Source organism: Chiloscyllium punctatum, chromosome 8, assembly GCF_047496795.1.
Source record: "Chiloscyllium punctatum isolate Juve2018m chromosome 8, sChiPun1.3, whole genome shotgun sequence".
NCBI lineage: Eukaryota > Metazoa > Chordata > Chondrichthyes > Orectolobiformes > Hemiscylliidae > Chiloscyllium > Chiloscyllium punctatum.
Genome location: NC_092746.1, coordinates 29,842,848 through 29,867,331, shown reverse-complemented (window position 1 = coordinate 29,867,331; position 24,484 = coordinate 29,842,848). Strand labels below are relative to the sequence as shown.

General features: G+C 39.4%; 1 protein-coding gene across 3 annotated transcripts in view; it reads right to left on the bottom strand.

Annotated features, from left to right (window-relative positions):
* Positions 1–24,484, bottom strand: part of rapgef5a (Rap guanine nucleotide exchange factor (GEF) 5a) — a 180,102-nt gene that overhangs the window by 46,596 nt on the left and 109,022 nt on the right. For all 3 annotated transcript variants that reach the window (XM_072575316.1, XM_072575318.1, XM_072575319.1), the window contains 3 exons: positions 12,409–12,487; positions 2,291–2,438; positions 2,109–2,206 (listed from right to left, as the gene is read on the bottom strand). In XM_072575316.1, coding sequence (XP_072431417.1) covers positions 2,109–2,206; positions 2,291–2,438; positions 12,409–12,487 — 325 coding nt within the window. The remainder of the gene's footprint in view (positions 1–2,108; positions 2,207–2,290; positions 2,439–12,408; positions 12,488–24,484) is intronic.

Below are 24,484 nucleotides of genomic sequence, written 5' to 3'. Positions count from 1 at the left end.
ATGAGAATTTTAAAAATGATCTTTAAAAAAAATTTCCTAAAACAATTCATAATTTTAAGGAATAAGGCTTATTGTTTGTAACAGTTTGGTTTAGTACCAAAGGGATTGATTGGTAGTCATTAACACTTATCACTATTAAGTCAGTGCTTGCAGACTTCCCTAAATATCAGTCAAGGTTTGGTTCATGTGTGTTGTGCAAACACTGCAATTCGCATTGTCCAATCTATGGCAATGGTGAGGCATACAAAAATATACTATTTTGTGAAACTAGTGGTGAAGCAGCACAATTCAGCCAGTAAGTTATGGATATTGTTACTCACATTTAATGGTGGGGCTGCCTGACTGAACTAAACTATTTACACATAAATAAAAGTGAACACCATTAGTCTATTATTTTGATGGTTTGATTAGTCTATGATGGTTATTTTGAACAACAGCTTCAAAAACATTGTCATCTATCACCTGATGATCTGAGGGATTGGGTCAGCCATTAATAGTAAATTGAGTTAAAAGAACTGAATTCTCATGATGCTATATAGTATTTCCAAACCTTTTCAATATAAACATTGTTCTGCAACTTTGAGGCCAAGGGAAATCAATAACAATAGGGAAATAAATTTAACAATTGTGAAAGCTTTTTGAATTCAACTTCCAAGCCTCAACATCATGTGAATTAAAGTGCAGGAGATCATGACTGTCTTGAGCATAATCGAGTGGAACCCATAAATAATTAAGCCTTGTTTTTCATGAGGGGACTGGAACTGTTTCACTAGGCCTGAAGCCACTTACTGAGCATTACTAAATGACACTTTGATGTAATGACGCAGAGACAGGTCTCAACCTCTAAAACTGACTCCACGTACATTATAGTACCATCCGTGACTGGATTAAAAGAAGGACACAATGCAGAGGCTGATTTTCACCTTTTAGCTAAAGATGTATATTCTTCTTCTTCTTAGGGTCATGAACCAGACTTATAACTTAATCCATTTAATGAGCTTTGTATTAAGTACCAAATATACTTGCTCAGTGTAAAAGTGAGCTTCAAGAATCAGGCAGGACTCAAGCTCCATGCCTCATCGATCATGAATTAAATGGTATCAACCTCTGTTGCTACAGTTGGTTTCCAAGTCCTTGGACTAGTGAGGGGGAAGAGAATCGGCTAGGATTCTATCTCCTGGTCACTTGTAGTTAAAGTCTGTGTGTGGATGCCAGGTTGAAAGTCTATTGTGCTTGATCATGTAACCTCACAGTCCACATATCCTGTTGACCCTCAGGCCTAGAGACTTTTCTGGAGAAACCCTTCCAATTTCAAGGAATACAAACATACTAGGAAAAGGAAAGAACTTGATCAGTCATTCTGTGACTGCCTCACCATATTTAAATAGCAGCAGGAAGGCAGGGCCAAGGAACTTGACTGACATTCCCCCCACTGCCACCAACACTCTCCCTTAGGAAATTTCAGGAACCAAATAGTAGTATCTCATAGAACACTAATGGGAATCCTGCTATTCTTTGCAGTTTGAACAATAAATGTTTGGCATTTAATTTTTAAACTCAGATAAATGAATCTCAATTTAAAAGGTTGTTTAAATCTATCCAATAATGAAAAGTGAATTAAACTAAGGATTGGCACACCAAATGGGGAAAACAGACTTTCGAGGAGGCCTTTTTAAAATCAATTTATCACTACTGGGTACAAAACATAAATTTATGCTAACGAATTGACAAGTTTCAAAATTGGATCAACACAATAGAAATTTAGACAGTGATGGTAGTGTTTCACTTAAACAAAGTGAATATTCAGGTCACAGCTGCAAATTTTTTGTCAGCTTATGTAACACCACTTGATATTATATAAGAATTAAAGGTCAATCTCGGGAAATCTTTACCAGTCAGTGGATAATAAAATGTCATAAATGGAAGTTATTACCATTCTGTTGTGGAACGTACCCATGAAATGAATCGTTAAGGAGTGCCTCATGCACTATGCCCCTCCCCTTGGGCTGTCACCAATGAATGGTAACAGTGTAGCCACAATTCCAGAAATATTGAAAGCAGTAAACAGCACAGTTCCAGGCAAGAAATGTTATGTTCATTGTACTCACTGCCTGCGTGGAATCCAAAACAGGCTCTGAAGCTCTTTCAATCCCTTTTCCAAACTAGGATATTCATAAAGATCATCAAGCACACACCTGTAAAGATTCTGTAGCAGAAAAATTAAGACGTATGTACTGTGAAAGCTTTCTAAAAGAAAGATTGAACTTTATCCTTTTAAAAAGTACTGTACCTTGAAAACAAATTTAGTATTTTCATCTTCTCGTAACAAAGTCCTGTAAAGATATACCCACTGTGTAACAATGCGTAGCACTTTGCGTTTTCGATACAAGCCGTTATCTGAGCCTTCTTGTTTTTCTGTAAGTGTCTTTGAACAATAGGTAGCACTTGGTCAAGGAAAATTCATTTGTGATTAAGACAAAAATAATATCTTTAATGTAATGTACTCCTGGTCTGCTTGCACGTTTATGAAAGTCAGAATAAGTTTTATTTTCTGGCTCAAATAGTTGGGAGAAGTTGATATAGGAAATCAATCTTTATATACACGGATTATCAGTGGCCAACTGAAATGGTGGTGACAGTCATGAGCTTATGGGGCTGCTCCACTGTTTCTATACCTATAAATGCTGGAGAAGACCAGCAATCAATACTTAATGCAATGTGTCTAAACAGCAACGACAGCATGCAGAACTTAATGAAAACTCAGTAAGCTCTAATTCATGTTATCACAATGGTACTGTTGCAAACATTGTCCATTGACCCTCAGTCTGTGTTCTAGACCTTATCTTAAAGTTTCAGACTCTCAATGATATTCTTCAGTATGAAGTTCCTCACATAGAAATCATGTTTAAAACGTTCGTCCATTCTAGGATTTATGTTCTTCAATTCAAATTCATGGTTTCTAATTCCTAAAGTAGCATTGTGATCACTTTCTAAATCGTTCTCATTTTGCCTGCTGCCAATTAGAACAAAATCACAATGTTTTAATTCAGCAATACTTATTGGTTAGTAGCTCCTGTAACTACATCCCTCAATGGAGCACAGGGATTATAGGTGGACATGACACCAAAACAAACAAAATGACCAGGAGATTCACAAAGAACTTCCCAATTAGGGATGGGCAATTAGTTTGCTAATGATGCTCACGTCCCACTTAAAAATGCAGAGCAGTTGTCGGAATCATGCAAAAGGAGAAAAATTCACGAAATTTTAATCAATGCCCTTTAAAATATGAATTTGTTCAAAAGATATGATGATCTCTCCTTGTACTACCCAGTACCCAAGGGCAAACGGTAGAGTCTATAAATTGTGTCTGCTAAGAAATACCTAACCATGTTGTCCTAAATTAATGACATTGTCTTACTTTGTGCTAACTGCAGGAATTGTAGCCAGTTACACTGCATATCGTAACAAGGTTTTCCACTAAATGCAATCATTCTCTTAACACCTGGAGAAGGGCTCAAGTTCAAAGACCTTGCTTGTTGGAAACAAAATGATTTTCTAACAACACTGGCAGTTTCTGGGTATCAAAGAAACAACATGTTTCCTGCCACTAATTTTACTGTCTCTTACCTTTTCAGAATATATTAGTTTCCAAACTGTATTAATGTAATGAATGTGCAACCATTCTGCAAATAATAGGAGCTTCAGAATGTAAACTTGGTCTCTGTATTACCTTATTTCATTCACTACACATGGATTTGGCAGCACTGAGCTTACAAAGTTAAACTTTGGAATTAGACATTAGCTCAATATTGTATGCTCTCTTGGCCTTTACTTTTTCTCTCTTAAATGTGCTGAATCTTAGTGATTTAATGATCCACTAGCATTAGCCACGCTGTGGTACCTAAAATCAAAAGCCATCCTTCACATAGCCAAGTAAACAACAAGTGATACAGACTCAACAACCATCAAGAGGCATCCTAGCAAAGCCAACCCAATTCTCATTCAAACATTCACACTTTCTGACCAGCAATCACTTATGTTTATGGGGAACAGAAACCTTTTGGCACTTAGATCAATGTTGGTACTGACGAAGATTAGTGAAAGAAGCATGGGCTAAGGAGATCTGGGACTCTCCTGGTCAGAATTTCACACTGGGCAGTGCTTTCACCATCTCAGTTTGTCTGAGCAATGTGGGCTATGATGAGACTTGCCACAGAATTGGACAAGTCGATAGGTGATGACCATCTCAGTGTTGGAAGCCTTTTGTTCCACCTTTTATGGTTTTTTAAGAGTTGTGGTGTTTTTCTTGCTAATTGTCAATTGAGTGGGTAATATTGCTTATTAAACACTTTGCTGAATACACTTCATTAATATTCAGCTTCCTATCTTATGAAATGTGTTAGAGTGCTAGCATCAAGAAAATTCAACATGGAAATAACAGCACATATATGGCGAATCCCACTTGCCCCAAAGAACCTCCATTTTGGACACCAACTGCCAACATCTCAATGTCTGCTCCATAAGCACTTGCCACATACACTCCATGTGCACAAACATTAGCAGCTGGCATTTGCCTGCCTCGAAGAACCCTCTTGGCAAACCTCCGATCACTTACAGGATGTTCCTTCGGACTGCACTGGCAACTGTGATGTAATGCTACTGCATGGATACTGTGCTGTCAGGGGCACATTCAGCGCATGGTCTGGACCAGGTTGTATCTCTAGACTCTGCACATGTTCTCATAGCACTCACTCAATCTGAGCCAACCTGGACGTTCGCAGCATCTCTGCCTTGCATTGCCTTGCCTTTTTGAACATTGTCCCATCATTCAAAAATACAAGGCTCACATTACTTGAATCTTGCCTTTCCATTTAGCACAGACATGGAAGCAGGAACCTTGTCTTGGTTGTCAGCAGGTCTCAGTCAAGTCAAAGGGGCGGTCTGCATTCAGGGGGTCCCAACATAGTAAGACAATGGTAGCCTTGGATACCAGTCCAGGAAGTTGGACTGGTCAGTCAGCCAATGGAAGGTACCCAGAGTCAGGATGGCCTCTCAATAAGGGAGGAAGGCCATTCACCTTCTTTTGCCAGTGCCGAGCATTCCTTTTCTGAATCCGGGTGGCAACCTCAAACCAGCTTGGCATGGTCTAGTGTCACGGACTCTTTTCCTAGTCCTGAGGGAAAGAGGAAATCTCAACTCTGCACCATCCCAGACAACATGAGGTTCCAAGCCCCTGCCCTGGTGAATGACAATTCTCCCCTGTCTGCGTATGACAGGAACTGTTTAGCTCAATAACCTAATAGCAGCAGAGAGTTGAGAAAGAAAGTGGCAAGGTAGAACAGAATGTCATGAGCATAGCTGTGAAAACTAAGAACACTTTCGGAGGAGGGTGCCATGGGCTTGTATGTGGATGGGAAATTCAGAAGGCTAAGGCTGAATCCTTGGTGCATTTCTGAGGTAATAACGTGGGAACAGGAAGAAGTGTGAACGCTGGCTATGATTGAAAAGATAAGAATGGAATCAGGCAAGATCAGTCCCAGTCAGTTAGTCCACAATGGTGAGGCACTGTGCAAGGATGGTGTGGTCAACTGTGTCAAAGGCTGTCAATAGGCTGAGAAAGGCCAGGAGTCACAGTTTATTTTTGTAATAGTCACATGGGATATCATGATCCATTTCATCTTGATGACAAAAAGGGAGGCGAGAGAGGGGAAGAGTATCTTGCAGCGATGGTGGACCCAAGGGTTGGCTTCTTGTGAAGTGCAATCACAGCCAATTTAAGAGAGACAGTAACAGCACCTAAACAGAGGGCACCATTAACAATATTAACTAACATGGGGACCAAGAATAAAACATGGGTTGACAGATTAGTGGAAATATTGGTACAAGATGAACACAGAGAGGCCATGTGGGCAGGCAGGAGAAAGGTAGGGTAGGATGTGAGTTCAGGACTGAGGAAGAGTACGTGACCTTCAGACAAAGTTTGACCCAGTCAGTGGGTGAAGGGAGGAATGCATCCAATCAGATGGCTGCCATTCCAATGACAAAGAGGCCCATGATGCTGTGCCTCCCCAACCTCAGCCACCTTTGGAGATGCTGGGGCCAGGGAGTGAGTGGGGGACAGAGAACAGGCATCCAAGATGACAAGTTCCTTTTGAGAAATTTGGTCAGGGGTCATCTTAGCATCCTGGGACAATCCAGGAACAGTCAGCTATACTAGCAGATGAGAGCAAGATCTGACTGTGCCCTAAGCAACAGTCCAGTCTGATATGGCACCTGGTGTACATCTCAGTCATCTGCCATATCCCTTCAGACCTGTCTCTCCATACACACAGCAGCATTGATGAGAGCTGCACTGGGAAATAGCCATGGAAATCATGTGGAATGTCAGAGGTCTTGAGCTGTTATTGTTTAACTTTTTGTTTTATCTTTCACACTTCTTAGCCATATGTGATACTATTTTTGTATCCAAAAATGCTCTTTCGACAAAGAATAGGCTGCCAGTAACTTTACTTAGCCACTAATGTTGTTCCATCTGCTGGCCAATTGCAAAATACAAACACAGGCAGATCTCACTTATGGAAATACATACTACAGAGGAAACGTGGCTGTTTATAAACCTTTCAAATTGCCAACAATTCAGTGGCTCTTATGTCAAAAGACAAAACCTCTGTTTAACAAGTTACCTAATTCTGAAAATCATAGCCCATGAAATACAAGCAGCAACCTCAACTGACAGCTTAAATGACTAGTGATAAATGAGGAGTTTCTGGGGTTCTCTCACATTTTATACTATTATATTGTTAAATATAACATACATCAAGGCTGTTTCATTGTAGCTTTGGTATAATACAGTATACAATTAATATATCAGAGGAGCAAAGAAACAATGGATGTACACTTTGTTTCTCTGAAACTGTTCAGAGAATGTTTTTACATTAATGGTACTTTATATTATAAACCATTACTTCTTGTAAACATACTGACTTTGAAATCCTTTGGAGTTTTTGGATGAGGGTTAGGTAGTAGATGTAGTTTGCATGAATTTCAGAAAGGCTTTTGACAAGGTCACAGATTGGAAACTGATAAAGGAGGTAAAAGCTCGTGGAATCCAGAGTAACGTGGCAAGTTGGATCCAAAATTGGTTTGGTGGCTGGCGAGAGAGGATGGTAATAGAAAGTCATTTGTGCGACTGGAGCCCAGGGTGCAGGTGGCGTGCCACAGGGATCAGTGCTGGTTCCCCTATTGTTTGGGATATTCATAAATGATATAAATGAAAATTTAGAGGGTATAATAAGTAGGTTTGAGGATGACAAAGATCGGCTGGGCCGTTGACAGTGAAGAAGAAAGTCTTACAAAAAGTGTATAAATAGATTGGATGGGCGGAACAGCAGCAAAAAAAGGAATTTAACCCTGATAAATGTAAGGTGATGCACTTGGGAATTAATGACAAAACAAAGGATTACTCAATGACTGACAGGACATAGGAAGTTCAAAGGAACAGATGGATCTTGGGAAGTTTGTCCACAGATGTCTGAAGGTGGCAGGTCAGGTCAATAGGATGGTTAAAAAGGAATACAGGATACTTGCCTTTCTCAGTTGTGGCATAGATTATACAGCAAAAGCAGGGAGGTTATGTTGGAGCTGTGTACGATTTTGGTTAGGCCACAGCTAGAGTACTAGGTGTAGTTTGGTCACTGCATTATAAAGGAGGATGTGATTGTACTGAAGGGAGTGCAGAGCAGATTCACCAGGATGTTGACTAGAATGGAGCATTTCAGCTATGAAAAGGCTGGATAAGCTCAGGCTGTTTACTTTGGAGTAGAGAAGGATAGGGGTTGGGAAGTGGGTGGGGGGGGAAGGCAGGAACCTGATATAGAGGTGTATAAGATAATAAAATACATATTTCAGGTAGACAAGCAGCAGCTGTTGCCCTTAGATGAAGGGTCAAGAAAAGAGGATGCCTATCTAAATTGAAAAGCATTAAGTTGAGAGAGGATTTGAGGAGACCATCTTTTCACCCAGAGGATGGTGGGTGTCTGGAGTGCACTGCCTGGAAGGATAGCCGAGACCAATCTTTTAATAGGTACATTTGAATCGTCATAACAATCAAGGCTATGCATCTAGTGTGGGAACGTGGGATGACTAAGATAGTTGGGTCTTTTTGGTGGTACAGACTCAATGGGCCGAAGGGTACTGTATGATTCTACGAACTCAATGAAATCATCCTTGTGCCCACCACAGGTTTAGCCTAGGTTAGACATATCTACTCAATATAGGCAAATGGCCAGATTAGTGAGTGTTCAATTGGACTGACTGATACTGCATTCACAGTCTATTACACCTTGAAAACCTATCATTCATGGGGGAGACAACAGCTAAACAAAACAATACTTATGATAAAGGTAGTTGAAGATCCTTACCCTAGAATTCTATGAGAAGTAAATAATCACCAGTTAGTGGTTGGAATGATATGTGTTAGAAAACTGTCTTTAAGTCATGGTTATGACGCCAAATTCAAACCAAATAAATGGGTTGGAATGTTTTGTCTCTCTAACAGTTCTTAATGGCCATCAAATGAAATGTAGCGAGGAGACATTCACTATACTGGAGTCCACAATTCTAATGTAGCTATGTATGCATTTTGTTTAACCAACCTCAATTAAACACATCCTGTAAAAGAAATGCAGAAAGAACTGAAATAATGAGGTTAATGAAATTGTTGCTCGGATTATGAAAACCATTAGAGAAGTGAAATTTAGCAATTTGAGACAAGTTACTTTCTCAATTTTCTTGTTTGGTTTCCCCTCTGCCTTCCACCTCCATTTAAAAGATTTATTGTGCGGGAGTTTCTCATACCTGCTTTCTGCACTACCTAATGATGTTCAAATGACTTAGTTCCTTTCATGTCTGTTCATTACGTTCTTGAGTTGATGTTTATAACAATGTAGTGGTGTTGCCAGCCCGCTAAAGCCTTGTTTGATGTCCAGTTACTAACAAAAACAATTCACATTTATACAGGGCCGTGAATATAATTAATGTGCTTCACAAGAGCTCCAAACAAAATTTGACACCAAGCCACATAAACAGACATTAGGACAAGTAACTAAAAACTTTGTTAAAAAGGTAGCTTAAAGGAGGGAAGAGAGGTAGAGGTATAAGGTATAGGGAAGTAATTCCGGGGCTCAGAGGTCTAGACAGCTGAAGACATGGTTATCAATGGGAGAGTGAAGGATTGTAACGGCCAGAGTGGAAGAGCACAGATATTCTGGGAGGTTATTGATCTAGAGGAGGTTACACATTAAGTGAGAAATGAGGCTATGATGAGATTTGAAAGCAATACGAAGAATCTTAAAATAAGCCATTACTCAACTGGGAGCCGTAATGTGTAATTAGGCAAAAGAGCAAAATGTGAACAGAACTTGGAGAAAGTTAGGACATGGGCAGAGTTTTCAATAAGCTCAGTTGCTTTGTTTTCCATCTGGCTGGCGTCAGCGCTATCTATCTTGTCTATTACTCTCCCACTTTCCCAATATTTCAGTGAAATTTTAGGCTGGATTAGATGCAAAGTTTCTCATGTGGGGCTGGCTCTAACTCAGGCGAAGGGTATCACCATTAAACTTTGGCTGACATCTTAACCAGGTAATAAAGACCTGTTACACGTCACCAGTATTTTCTTCTTTTAACTCAGGTTTCCAGAATTTGGAAGTCTTTTACTGCTAACTTTAAAAGACCATAGGACTGGTTAGCATGGGAAGAACATTAACCATATTCATCTCATGGGAAATCCATAGTCAGGAACAAGAAGCAAATTGTTGTGGTTCTGTTCACCGAGCTAGGAATTTGTGTTGCAGACGTTTCGTCCCCCTGTCTAGGTGACACCCTCAGTGCTTGGGAGCCTCCTGTGAAGCGCTTCTGTGATCTTTCCTCCAGCATTTGTAGTGGTTTGAATCTGCCACTTCCGGTTGTCAGTTCCAGCTGTCCGTTGCAGTGGTCGGTATATTGGGTCCAGGTCGATGTGCTTATTGATTGAATCTGTGGATGAATGCCATGCCTCTAGGAATTCCCTGGCTGTTCTCTGTTTGGCTTGTCCTATAATAGTAATGTTGTCCCAGTCGAACTCATGTTGCTTGTCATCTGCATGTGTGGCTACTAAGGATAGCTGGTTGTGTCGTTTCATGGCTAGTTGGTGTTCGTGGATGCGGATCGTTCGCTGACTTCCTGTTTGCCCTATGTAGTGTTTTGTGCAGTCCTTGCATGGGATTTTGTACACTACGTTGGTTTCGCTCATGCTGGGTATCGGGTCCTTTGTTCTGGTGAGTTGTTGTCTGAGAGTGGCTGTTAGTTTGTGTGCTGTTATGAGTCCTAGTGGTCGCATTAGTCTGGCTGTCAGTTCGGAATTGCTCTTGATATACGGTACAGCTCAGCTCGGCAGAACCACAACAACGAGCAGCCGAGATACAAATCTCCTCTCAAACTTTGAACAAGCAGCAAATGCCAGTAGCATACCTTGAGCTGTAGAATTCTTCTTTAATGAATGTTTCTGTATTATGAAGCAATTGTATTTTTTGTTAACTTTAATTTTATAGTGTCCCACTTTATTGACAAGAGAAATGTAAAACAAAACAGCAAAAGGGAATCCTGATAGTAAGTCTACAGCTTCCTCCTCACTTGATAAACTTCCATTGCTTAGAGTCAATACTAAAGGACAATACCATGTCCATAATATTCTGCTGAGACTGCGTGTAGTACATGATGCATTGTGTCAGGGAGTAACAGCAGCTTTCAAAGGTCTCCTGGTCAATATTAAAGATAGTCTACTACAGACAGTTTGAAGTAGGCAGGAACAGGAAAACAAGGCAGTGTGGATCGTATTTCAGGACGCAGCTGTGGAGTCCTGCAAGGAAGTGTGCTTTGTTTTGGAGTTGAGCCACATTCTCCGGTGAACTCAACATGGAAGGAAGTGGAGCAAAGAACCATTATTTGTTTGCGGCAAGAGATTGGATAAGGAAAGATCTACTGTTCAATGTGCAGAGCACTGGACCAGAATGGTGCTGTCACAGAGACAGCAAAGAGTGTTTGAATTACCAGCTTAGAAATTATGTAATTCATAGCTTCACATTTAAGATGGTTATCGTTATTGTTATTGATCTGTGAGCATTTGTTTTGACACCACAATATCCACTATTTGGCCTAGAAAGTCTTGTGATCAGATAGTTATTGAAACAGTCTCGTTTGAAATTTTATCTAGTCAATGCAGAATCTGTGTCTCTGCTTAGTCTGTGGGAATTGCCCTGGAAATTGAAGATTTTGATTGGCATCTCCCTTGAGGGTGGAAAGGCCGACTAAAGAAAGAGAATTCTGCCTCACTTAAGATAATAGTTAATCCTGAAAAGTTAGGGGGATTAAAAAGCTATTCTAACTCCTCAAGTGATCCTGCCAACCAGTTTGCCACTGATCTCCCCTAAGACTACAACTCCCCCAACCCCTACATCTTTCAGACCCTCTGACAACTACCTCCCGAACTGACACCATTGTTGCCAATCCAACCCGCCTATACAAGCCCCATCAATCCATCTCTGGTAAACCTAATCTCCTGGGCCAACACTCAGAGGCCCAATTTCCCCAGGCCAGCCTGAATCCCCTCCCAGCTGACTCAACACTGCCTACAGAGCAACACTGCTACTGCCCCAGCAACACAACCCACATCCAAAACTCTGAACCCACCTGAAGCACTCCATCACTTACCTGGCATTTACCACCTGGCATCCTGGAACCCTATCTGCCTGGCACCCTACTCACCCAACACCCTGGCACACTACCCCTTACCAATCCATCTGCCATCCTATCTCCTTACTCACTTACATTTCCTCAGTGTCTACCAGAGTCTCTTTGCAACCATTAACTCCTGAAATGCAGCAGAGAGTTTGTAAAAAGAGGAAGTTGGCCTGTAACTCTACTCTTGCACTGAATGGATTTCCCTTGGCTATTTCTGGTGAACATATTTGGGATTTTGGCCAGATATATCAAAACTATGTAGGGGCATGTTTTTAAAACTACCCACAGAAAGCCTAGCTGCCATTAGAATATCAGGGCTATTAATTTTCAAGTGTAAAACATGTAGGAAACTACACTTGTTACATTATAGGTTGGTTCTATGAATATTATTGTACTGTATAAACTACCGAAAACAACATAAAATAAATTGAACATAAATGATACAAAAGCTCTATTTTTAGGTTTCTGACTTAATAATGCACATTCAATTAAGGTAACTACTTCAATCCCCTTGAGGGATTGTGGTGATGCCTGTCCCTGTGGAAAGATATTTGACAAATAGCTTCATAACTATAATTATTCTTTACTTATTAGTTGCTTTGCAGTCTCTGCAAAAACCTGAAAGGATATTGTCTCAGTAATGCGTGACACAAGTCATTGGTTGACATGAAGACTGTGTATGTGAGAAGAAAATCATCCAGCAAGATATCTGCAAAACAAAACTTTGTTAAGCTGAGGTATCTGAGTATTAAACCTTTGAATGGTGAATTATTCTGTTCACAAAATATCTGAACACCAACATTTCAATGACTACTTCCTTTTCCTGTTCTTCAGCAGACTAATTGATCACTATTGACTTCTCACAAAACCATGTATAATAACGGAGAAATAAACTCAGAAGTCTCTGTTTTACATACTTCTTTTTACCTAAAATCATACACTGCTCCAACATATTATCTGGCACTCAGATGCACCTGTAAACTTCATTTCATATCGAGACCTATTTTCCCTCTTATGAGCAAGATGTTTCTATTAAAACTGATAAACTCAGGTTAAGGCCATCATTTGGTCGTTATCTAAATATTTTGCAGAAATTGGCAGTTAAAAGAAAAATTTTAAGAGGTGCAATGCAGACTTTAAATTAAAACAATTTCTTGGAACAACACACCTTAATAATTAGAGTCAACTTCTAATAAATGTGGTGGATATTTGCAAAAGAAAATGACATGCATACTTGAATTACAAAACAGCAAAATATTTTACAGGGAAGGCTTCTTAGCCCCGTGTTGCGACCGCTAACAGGTCATGGTTGACTACAGCTAAGTAGATTAGATTCCCTACAGTGTGGAAACAGGCCATTTGGCCCAACAAGTCCATTCCAACCCTCCAAAAAGTAACCCACCTAGGCCTATTTCCCTGCATTTACCCTTGACTAATGCACCTAACACTATGGGCAATTTAGCATGACCAATTCACATGACCTACACATCTTTGGACTGTGGGAGGAAACCAGAGCACCTGGAGGAAACCCAGGCAGGTACGGAGAGAATGTGCAAATCCACATAGACAGTCACCCAAGGCAGGAATTGAACCTGGGTCCTCGATGCGGTGAGGCAGCGATGCTAACCACTGAGCCACCGTGTCGAATGTCCATCAAATGATTTTACAAGAACTTTTGTTTTTGAGTCCTTTATCATAAACTGTTTGCTCGCTGAGTCAGCTAGAATGAGAAGTAAGTGCACCATTATTTTGTTTTCACTGAATGCTAAGAGAAATTTGTATGAAAAGCACTTGTTGAATATACTGCTCAAATATTTGTTCAGTTTCTATGCTTAACATTTTGGGAAAATGGATTTTTACTTTATTCGCTGTGGAATTGGGCATCGCAGACCAAGTCCGTATTTATTAGTCATCCTCCATTTCCTCAAAGGAGGCAGCAGTGAATTGCCCTTTTTGAACTGCTGCAGTCCATGAGATGTAGGACAGCCACATTGCTGATAGGCAGGATTTTGCCTCAGCGACATTGAAGGAATGGCGACATCGTTCCGACTCAGGATGATATGTGGCTTAGGCAAGAACACTAGGTAGTGGTGGCCCTTCTAGAAGGTATAGATCACAGGTTTGGGAGGTGCTGCTAAAGGAACCTTAGCGAGTTACTGCAATACGTCTTGTGGATGGTACACACTGCAGCCAGTACTGAAGGAAATGAAGCCAAGGACCTCAAGAGATGTTTTGATTATCCACTTGACACTTCTGGCTAAAGATGAATGCCTTTTTCACTGATGGGTCAATGGGGCTGAAAAACAGCAGATGAAGTTTAATTTGGATAAAATAAACAAGGGCTGGACTTATACAATTAACGGTAGATCTTGGGCAGTGTTGTAGAAGAGGGACCTACAGGTACATAATTCTTTGAAATTTGCATCACATGTAGACAGGTTGGTTAAAAATGTGCTTAGCACACTTGCCTTCATTGCTCAGTCCTTTGAGTATAGGAATTGAAAAGTCATGTTAAGATTGCACTGGACATTGGTGAGGCCTCTTCTACAGCACTATGTCCAGTTCTGGTCACCCAGTTACAGGAAGGATATTATTAGAGAGGGTTCAGAAGAGATTTACAAGGACGTTGCTGGGTATGGACGGTTTGAGTTATAAAAAAAAGTTAGATAGATTGGGACATCTTTCACTGGAGGATAGGAGGTTGAGAGGTGACTATATGGAGGTTTATAAAATCATTAGGGACATAGTTAGGGTTAATGGTCGGTGTTCTGAGGAAGGGACACGGGACTCGAAACGTTAACTCTGATTTCTCTTTACAGATGCTGAAAGACCTGCTGAGCCTTTTCAGCAATTTGTTTTTATTTCTTTAATCTAACCTGTTGGTTGTGTGATTGCTTAGGCCTGTCTTTTGCATGCCACTTCCACTGTTAAGCCTGTGTTAATATAAATCAGTAAAATCAAAAGTCCCAATATCTACCCCGGGAAACTCCTCTACAAATCTCTCTCCAGCCTGAAAAGTATCCATTAACCATTACTCTCTGTATCCTATCACTGGGCCAATGTTGTATCAGGTTGCTACAGACTCTTTTACTCTGAGCTATCCCTTTTCTCACATTGCTTTTCTGACACTGTATTGAAAGTCATTTGAATGTTCATGTATACCACTGCAATAGCTTTACCTTCATCAATCCTCTCTGTTACCTCTTCATAAAACTCCAGCAACACAGCTTTCCCGCAAGAATCTATGCTGGCTCTCCTTGATTAAGCCACAAATTCTGTGCGTCAATTAATTCCATCTCAAAATTATTGTTCCTAGAAGTTTCCCCACCATTGAAGCTGAACAGACTTGCCTATAACGGTTGAGCGTATTCTAGTTTCGGATAAGGCCGTTAGGTTTATGATTTTCCAGCCCTCTAGCACCATTGCCTGAGCTCAGGGAAGACTGAAGGATTATGGCCAGTGCCTCTGCAATTTCTATTTTCACTTCCTTCAATGGTCATGGATGCATCTAATCAGTGCTGGCCAATAGCTTATCCAACTTCCTCCTTCATCAATTTTGAGTTTCCTGATCTAACCCGCTGGTCTGGGGAACATCTGCTTCTGTAGTAAAGACAGATGCACAATCTTCACTTCGTACCTCAGCCTTTCCCCACCTCCACGTGGAGATATGTTTGCTTGCTAATCAGCCCTTCTCTTCCTTTTACCATCCCTCTACTGTTTATGGGGTTACAGATGTAACTGATGTAATATAGAGAACATGGCAGTGTGAGATAACAACCAGATGACCAGTTTATTTAAGGATAAATATTATCCAATGTTTTGGAGAGAACTCCTCCAATATTTATGGAATCATTAATGCTCAGCTAAGAGGGCAGACAGAACCTCGATTTATTGTCTGGTTCAAGTGTTGCATTGGAGTTGCTTAGCATTAGACAATTTCTTCATAATGCTAAACTGGCTGTTGGCACCAGAATAAGGTATTGATTTCTCTGCTAGTTCAATAACGAAATTAATTTTTTTACTGCTTTGAAGCTGAACATTACTGAAAGCTGACAGTATGATGAAAACACCTTTTTTGAGCTTTACTTGTCTGAGAGAAGTAAGAAGCATCATTTCACTACAAGTAGGAATTTGATTCTTAAAACTGTTTCTTTTCCAAATAGTCGTTAAATTCAAATAGGTTAGATTATTGCAAGACATTGCTTGAAAGACATCACTTGACGGAAGTGCCACACACGGTTTTGACCAGACATGCCATCACTTCTGCTGCGTATGCATCAGGTCTGTCCACTTAAACCCAATTACATTTTCTACGCAATTGCAAAATGTTATCAGCCTGCCCAGGACTGCCTGAGGCAAATACACTCCGTGAATTTCACCTGTGGGCAACCAAATGTGACAATTAGAACTCCTAACTCTTGTCCATGATACACGTACTTGTCCTTTACACTTTGCAATTATAGTTACTATCATATAAGCTATTGCAAAATTAACAAACTGGGTGTGCCAAACTGTTACTAAAATGGTTTCCGAAAATGAAATACTGATAGTTGCTAACAGGAACAGCAGAAAAGGGACAATTCCCTTTTACAATCAAACACAAGTCCAAAAATGACAGGTGGAAAAAGAACAGTTAAGTCTTCCAAACTTGCCCCACCCATAATGACTAAACCTTTCTCACCACTCTCCCAGCAGAGGCAAAAAAACAGAAAAGCCTATTATCATAAAAGGGAAAACTTACTCTCGAAAATTCCCCAAACTCCTCAGGCACTCAACTCGAGGTTAGGACTGGCAGATATTGGTAACGCTGCTACAAACACTGATCAGCAAAATCCTAGGAAAACCAGGAGTAGCCCCGCAGAAATTTACTTTCTAAAACTTAGAACATCTGGAAGGCTAATCACCCATAGTTCTAAATGGTTACTTTGTTTTTATTTTCCTCTTCTTTCAAACATTTCTTTTCTCAAGGTGTTGCCAGGCTACAGTAGCACACAGGTTGTGAATCATTCTCCAACATTTTATGAATGTAGCCTCAAGTGAGCCTGGATTAGATTAGATTAGATTCTCTACAGTGTGGAAACAGGCCCTTCGGCCCAACAAGTCCACAGTGACCCACCGAAGAGTAACCCACCCAGACCCATTTCCCTCTGACTACGGGCAATTTAGCATGGCCAATTCACCTGACCTGCACATCTTTGGACTGATGAACATCAGCAGGATATTTGACTATGGATGCATGAAAGCATGGCCGAATCCTCACATGATGCCTATCACGTGCTGGATAATGATCAGGATCAGGAAGTATGGTTAATATCTACCCCAGGGTGACTGAAACAAGTTTGGGCACCTAGTCCAACCAGAATTAAATGGCTGAATTCAGGATAGATGATGGATTCAATTTGCTCTCAATGGATCAGTATCCCATTGCCAAGGCTGCCCTGGAGTTGAAAATGTAACACATTCAATCTAGTCCAACATAAGCAGACCACATACACACTCAGCACTTGGCATATTGTTAGAATTTGTGAGGCCAATACTGTTGTCATGTTCTTATTCATTCAATTAACCTCTAATCAGCTACTATTTATCAAAAAAAAAGATCTGAACTGTTAAACAGTGGTGTCGTTATGAAGATTTTTAATCACTTAACTGTAATCATTATTTAGGTCTGAATGAATGAAACCTACATTGTCAGCTTAAACAAGAATATTTCATAAGTGTGGAAAGTTTTGTAAATGAAAAATCAGATAATATTTAATATGAATTATGGCTAAATAACAACATGGTCATAAGAGACCAGTAAAGGTCACATTAGAGGGTTGCTTTTCAGACTGGAGGCCTGTGATCACTAGTGTGTCTCAAGGAACAGCGGTGAGTCCACTGCTTTTTGTCATTTATATAAATGATTTGGATATGAACATAGGAGGTATAGTTAGTAGGTTTGATGATGACGACACCAAAATTGGCAGTGTTGTGAATTGGGAAGAAGGTTACTTCAGAGTACAATAGGACCTTGACCAGATGAGCCAATAGGCCAAAGAATGACAGGTGGAGTTTAATTTAGATAAATGCAATGTGCTGCATTTTGGCGTGGCAAATCAGGACAGGACTTGTACACTTAATGGTAAAGTCCTGGGAAGTGTTGCTGAGCAAAGAGACCTTGGAGTTCATAGTTCCTTGAAAGTGGAGTCATAGATAGACAAGACTGAAGAAGGCATTGGGTACACTTTATGTAATTAGTCAGTGCATTGAACATAGGAGTTGGGATGTCATTTACAGATCTACAGGCCATTGGTTAGGCCACTTTTGGAAGGCTGCATGCAATTCTGATCTCCATCCTATAAGAAGGACATTGTGAAACTTGAAAGGGTTCAGAAACGATTTACAAGGATGTTGCTAGGGTTGGACCTATAGGAAGAGGCTGAATAGGATGGGGTTGTTTTCCCTTGAGTGTTGGAGCCTGAAGGGATGACCTTGTAGAGGTTTATAAAATCATGAGGGGCATAGATAGGGTAAATAGACAAAGTCTTTTCCCTGTTGTGGTAGGAGTCCAAAACTAAAGGGCATGAGTTTAAAGTGAGAGGGGAAAGGTTTAAAAAGGACTTAAGGGGCAATTTTTTCAGCAGACAGTGGTGCGTGTATGGGATGAGCTGCCAGAGGAAGTGGAGGAAGCTGGTACAATTACAACATTTAAAAAGCATCTGGATGGGAATATGAATAGAAAGGATTTAGAGGGATATGGACCAAATGCTGGCAAATGGAACTAGATCAGTTCAGGATATTAGGTCAACACAGAGGGTCTGTTTCTGTGCTGTATATCTCCATAACTCTATATAATGGTTGCTGGGAAAAGTGCTAAAGAGCTCCTGGTGTAATGGAACTGAATCATAACAGTGAACCAATATCCAGGAGAAAGGTACACAAAAATACTTCCTTCGAACCTGGCAATAATGTATTTGAATGTTAGCATATTGATGAAATATGAATGTGAAAATGAAAAATTACAGGATTTATGTTCCAAAGAAAAATAGGAACAGCCAATAAATTAGACCATATTGTTTCCTTTTTTAATTAGTCATACTCATAGGTTTAAGAGATTGTCTTCAGTTCGAAGGTACCAGTACAATAATTAGAAGGCCTGAACTTAGGAGAACTGAAAATGCACCAGAGCACTACATAAAGGCTGAAATGTTGAATATGTGGTACAGATTAATGCTTTTGGAACAACTCTGTATAAATAAAGATCTGACAATGAGGCATTCTTTTGATTTACAGCAGTTACCCTCTAACAGCAGATTAATTCACCCACTAAAGATTTCACAAACCATATTGATGTGTGATTATTTAACTTAACGTTTCATGATCATGCAATTCAGAGGCTATGCTGTAGTGTAGAGTGGAGTGAAAAACATGTTGGCAAAAGCCCAACTGTTCTTCATTGATCGACGAGAAAAATGCTGGTTGTGCCTTAAGGTACTAATAGTTAAGCGAAGAGTTTGAACTCTATATTCAGGACTGTTGGATTATTCCTGCTGTAACCTGCAAATCCTCTGAAGATTGCATTGTTTTATAAACAAGTTAAAACATATACCAATATGCTCTGGTAAATTAAATGTTAGGTTAGATAGGCCAAACTAACAACATATTAAGATTTTATATCCTACTGCTTTTGTTAAACACCAAACAAACATAGTAATAAAACATGCTTCCATCTCAATCACTTAATATTTTTCACTGTTTCTTAAAAAGAACATCAGCTCCTTATCCATAAATGAAAAATTTACATGACTTTTTTGATGCAATATCAAATCAAATAATGAGCAATAAAAATCTTTCTAATTGGATGCTGCAAATACAAATGGAAGTTCTGAAGACAGTCATTGTCTCATCAAATTTCCATAGCCTTTACCTGGGATGTATATGAAGGAGGTGAACAGGGGTGAACTGTTTGCACAGCAGGGAAGAAAAGAAAGCTGAGAAAGACTTCTGTGGTACAATAGTCATTAGCAACTTAAACATTATGAATTCAAATAAGATAAGGGCAATATATAATTTAACTGGCAGTAGGGAAAACCTGTACCAACTGGAATTCCAATTTGTTTAGTTGTAGCTTTTAAGCCCGACGTGCATTTGACTCCAGTCCTCCACTACATGGCACAAAAGAAGCAGCAGCCATTAGTACAACTTGGAATAGAAGGGCACATGGTGAGGAATACATGGCATTGAGTGAATTTAAGATGGGGATAGCTAGCTTCTTGATTAGTAAGCAGATCAAAGGTTACAGAGAGAGTGTAGGAGAATGGGCTTAAGAAACATCAGTTGTGATCAAATGGTAGAGTAGACTCAATGGGCTGAATGGCCTAATTCGGTTTCTCTATTTTGGTCTTATAAAGGAAGAATAGTTAGGAATATACATTGAAATATACAAATAAACAGAAGCATAAATGAATGGATTGTATTCAGATATGAATAAAACAGGAGAGAAACAAGAAAAATTCAGGTAGGTTTGTAAGTTCCTTTAAATTTGATCGCCCAGCTATGACATAGGTGTCATACAATATGCTTAGTCAGAACAAGGGAATACAAAACAATGGAAGCAACTTACAAAGTGATATATCACTGTCTTGCATGAATTCACTAGATATGTGAATATCACCATTAATTATATTTATAGTAATCTGAAAAATATATTCATAATACGTTCATAACTTATAACTAAATTAACTCTTTGGGGACACTTTTTATTTTTAGCCTTAATATCAGAGAAATCAAGGAAATTGGGATACCAGTAAGTAGTAGTACTTTTAACATTATTAGACATCTAGAAAAAAAAGAAATTGATTGAGTTAAACTAAATGAAAATGTACAGATATTTACAAATCACTTTGGCGGCAGGGTGGGGGGTTTGAAATATAAATGTGCAAAAAATCAAATAATAGAAAGTCAAGTCCACCTAGAAATTACATATCTTCTGTGCATAATCTAGGAGATTAAATTAACATGTTTTGGCTGCTCAGTTACTTAGAAGCTAACCTGTGCTCTCCCTACACCTCTCGTCTCTCTTCACATTGCACAATAATTTTATAGAGCCTTTTAATGTAAGTTGTTATGTTTAGCTCACATACCTCTTTAATTTCTCTCAAGCTATCATTTTATCTGTGTCAAAAGCATATAAAACTACATGAAACTCTGAATTCACATTATCAGCACAAATATATTAAATCAACAGTGTGTACTAACTGTTAACATCACACATATTGTTTCCACTTCTTATAAAGCAATTCTTGAATTATACCACAACGTAGCTTGCTTTCACCACAATCTTGGAGCTATGGAATGCAGATATCTCCATATAGAAGTAATCAGCACTTGGCAATGACTTTTGAAACATAGCAAAATATGTATATCTTGTTCAAACCATTAATGTAAATATACTGAAGGCACAAATAGCATTTCTGAATCATATTTCTGAAAGAAGTTTGACCACGCAAATCAAGTACTCTGCTAATGACAATGTGTTATACGTTCACCTGTTTCCCATACCAAAAAGGGCAGACAAGCCACGGAATGATTACACTTTATACAATTGACTGAGCTTGAAAGCAAGTGTCATTCAAGAGGAATCACAATGACTCAACTTGTCAAAGTGTAGTCTAGTTTAAAGATGTTACTGTGGAACAAAAACATTTTTCTATGTTTCTTACTGAGCTCAAAATATCACCTCATTATTGATAATACAGCAACATCTCCTAGAAATGAAGGTAAAAAGATTAGAATAATTAAAATTAACAGATTTGCTGTCATAGGTACCTAGATGAGAGTTGTTTTCAATTTGCATTTGATTGAGCTTGGAGTCAGGGTTCCTTTAATAGAAATTTGGTTAACAATATCTGAATTTCTACATTAGGTAATATCATTTACTTACTTCCCCAGTCTTTGAAATTCTATTTAATATTGCGACACTTATATTTTCTTTCAGTGGTGACTTTACTGTCATGATCTAATATTGATTGGCATCATTGCATTCCAACTGGAAATATATGATAGAATTTCAGTGGTATAACTACAAAATTGTCTTATGGGAATAAACTTGCAGGTTAATATTTTGTAGAAGTCCTCTTAAGTATTTGCTTATCATTGTATTATATAAATTAAACTACTTTAAAATATTCAACTGGAAATGTAGAAAACGAAGGTGGATAAATTTCCAGGACCTGATTTAATGTATTCCAGAACATTATGGAAGTATTGGAAGAAATTGCAAGGCCCCTTGTAGAAATATTTGCATCATCTATAACTATGGGTGAGGTTCTAGATGACTAGAGGGTGGCTAGTGTTGTGCCTTTATTTAAGAAAGGTTGTCGGAAGAAACCAGGAAATTGTAGACCCGGGAATCTGACTTCGGGTGTGGATAAATTGTTGGAGGTGATTATAAAAGATAGGATTTATGGACATTTGGAGAGGCAAAAAATGATTAAGAATAGTTTTGTGTGAGGAAAATCATGCCTCACAAACTTGATTGAGTTTTTGGAGGAAGTTACAAACAACATTGATGCGAGCAGAATAGTAGAAGTTTACTTGAACTTTAGTAAAGCCTTTGACAAGGTCCCGTTTGGTAGACTAATTAGTAAAGTTATCGAGGAGAAAGTAAGGACTGCAGATGCTGGAGATCAGAGCTGAAAATGTGTTGCTGGAAAAGCGCAGCAGGTCAGGTAGCATCCAAGGAATAGAAGAATCGACATTTCGGGCACAAGCCCTTCTTCAGGAGGGCTTCCTGAAGAAGGGCTTATGCCCGAAACGTCGATTCTCCTATTCCTTGGATGCTGCCTCACCTGCTGCGCTTTTCCAGCAACACATTTTCAGCTCTAATTAGTAAAGTTAGGTCACATGAGATTCAGGGTGAACTTGCCAATTAGATACATAGAGCAGAGATGTACAGCATGGAGACAGATCCTTCAGTCCAACCAGATATCCTAACCTAATCCAGTCCCATTGACAGATAGTAATGGTGGAGGGTTACTTTTTGGACTGAAGGCCTGTCATCTGCAGTGCTCAACAGGGATCGGTTCTGGGTCCTTTTTTGTTTGTCATTTATATAACTGATTTTGATGAGAGTACAGAAGGCACGGTGAGTGAGTTTGCAGACCACACCAAATATGGTGGCGTAGTAGACAATGAAGAGGGTGGACTGAAGGGTCTCTTTCCATGCTGTGTGGCTATGACAAGGCACAAAACAGAATATAGAAAACCTGAGCTAGAAGCAATTACATTAAACACAATTTAGTTGTGCTACTTATAAACAAAAACATTTCAGTAGAGGACAGAATTAATTTGCTTAATCCAATGGTAGAATGTAGTAGTGATATTATATAAATCTTATTCAATGCATTAATTCTGTGTCTGTTTCCTGCAGGAGGGTCCCTTGCAGAATTTACATTTTTTTAAACTCAAAGACAAAGTTGCAAATTTTTAATTCCCAGGTTTCATTTCAATAAAGGAACCCTGACTCCAAGCTCAAACTGTGCTGTCAGGTTTGGTGGACAAGAGTAGCAATTAGATTGGGAGCTTCAGGGCATTGTGGATGCAGAAGAATGCCTGCCTTCAAGTTAGTTTTAAAGAAAGCAACCAACTAAAAGAGAGAGAGACCAGCATGAGACTGTTTCTCTTAACCCACAAAGATTCCATTCGAGAATAAGTGTCGACTCTCATGCTGGTCTCCTCAGGCCATGCAATGCTTTCCACCCAGGTTTTGCTGCCTTATTTGATGTCATGCAATCAATAAGCAGCAGACGCAGCAAACCAAAGAATACAAAAAACCATAATGCCTTATGGAACTCTACAGGGCCACCAATATAGCAACACAATGATTTAAATACATCTCTTTCACTATGTCAATATATGATCCCGCCAAAAGACTTTACATAACCGATACACACACATACAGTGGTTGGGTGGCAATTTCACTCTGCCCTGCATGAAGCCTCTGTGGAATCCCAGAGCTGAAAAAGCAACACTGCTTTTCTGAAAACATACAGAATTTTGGAAATATTTCAATATTGTCCAATTAAACCCAGCAAGGCACAGTGACTCCGTGGTTAGCACTGCTGTCTCATAGCACCAGGGTCCCAGGTTAGATTCCAGCCTCGGGCAACTGTCTGTGTGGAGTTTGCACATTCTCTCCATGTCTGCGTGGGTTTCCTCTAGGTGTTCCGGTTTCCTCCCACAGTCACAAAGATGTGCAGGTCAAGCGAATTGGGTATGCTAAATTGCCCGTAGTGTTAGATTCATCATTCAGAGGAAAATGGGTCTGGGTGGGTTACTCTTCGGAGGGTCGGTGTGAGCTGAAGGGCCTGTTTCCACACTGTAGGGAACCTCATCATAACCAAACGGTTGTGCAATACATTCTATAAAATCCTATTGGCATGATTATAAAGTTAAAAATTTAATATGGTTTTCCATCAAAATTTTAATAATTATCAGAAGTATTTTAATCTTTCAGTTTTAAATTTCTTCACTAATTTTACTAGACCCTCTGCTTGGCTCAAAAGTATTTCTTTAATAAGGCTAATAATCAAATTATTGTCTGGCGTAAAATTCATCACCGTTCACCAATAAAGAATGACTTGTATTTGCATTAATTCTGAACCCAACTTCTTTCAAAGCGATGTACACATAACAACTAGACACAAAACATTATAGTAATGTA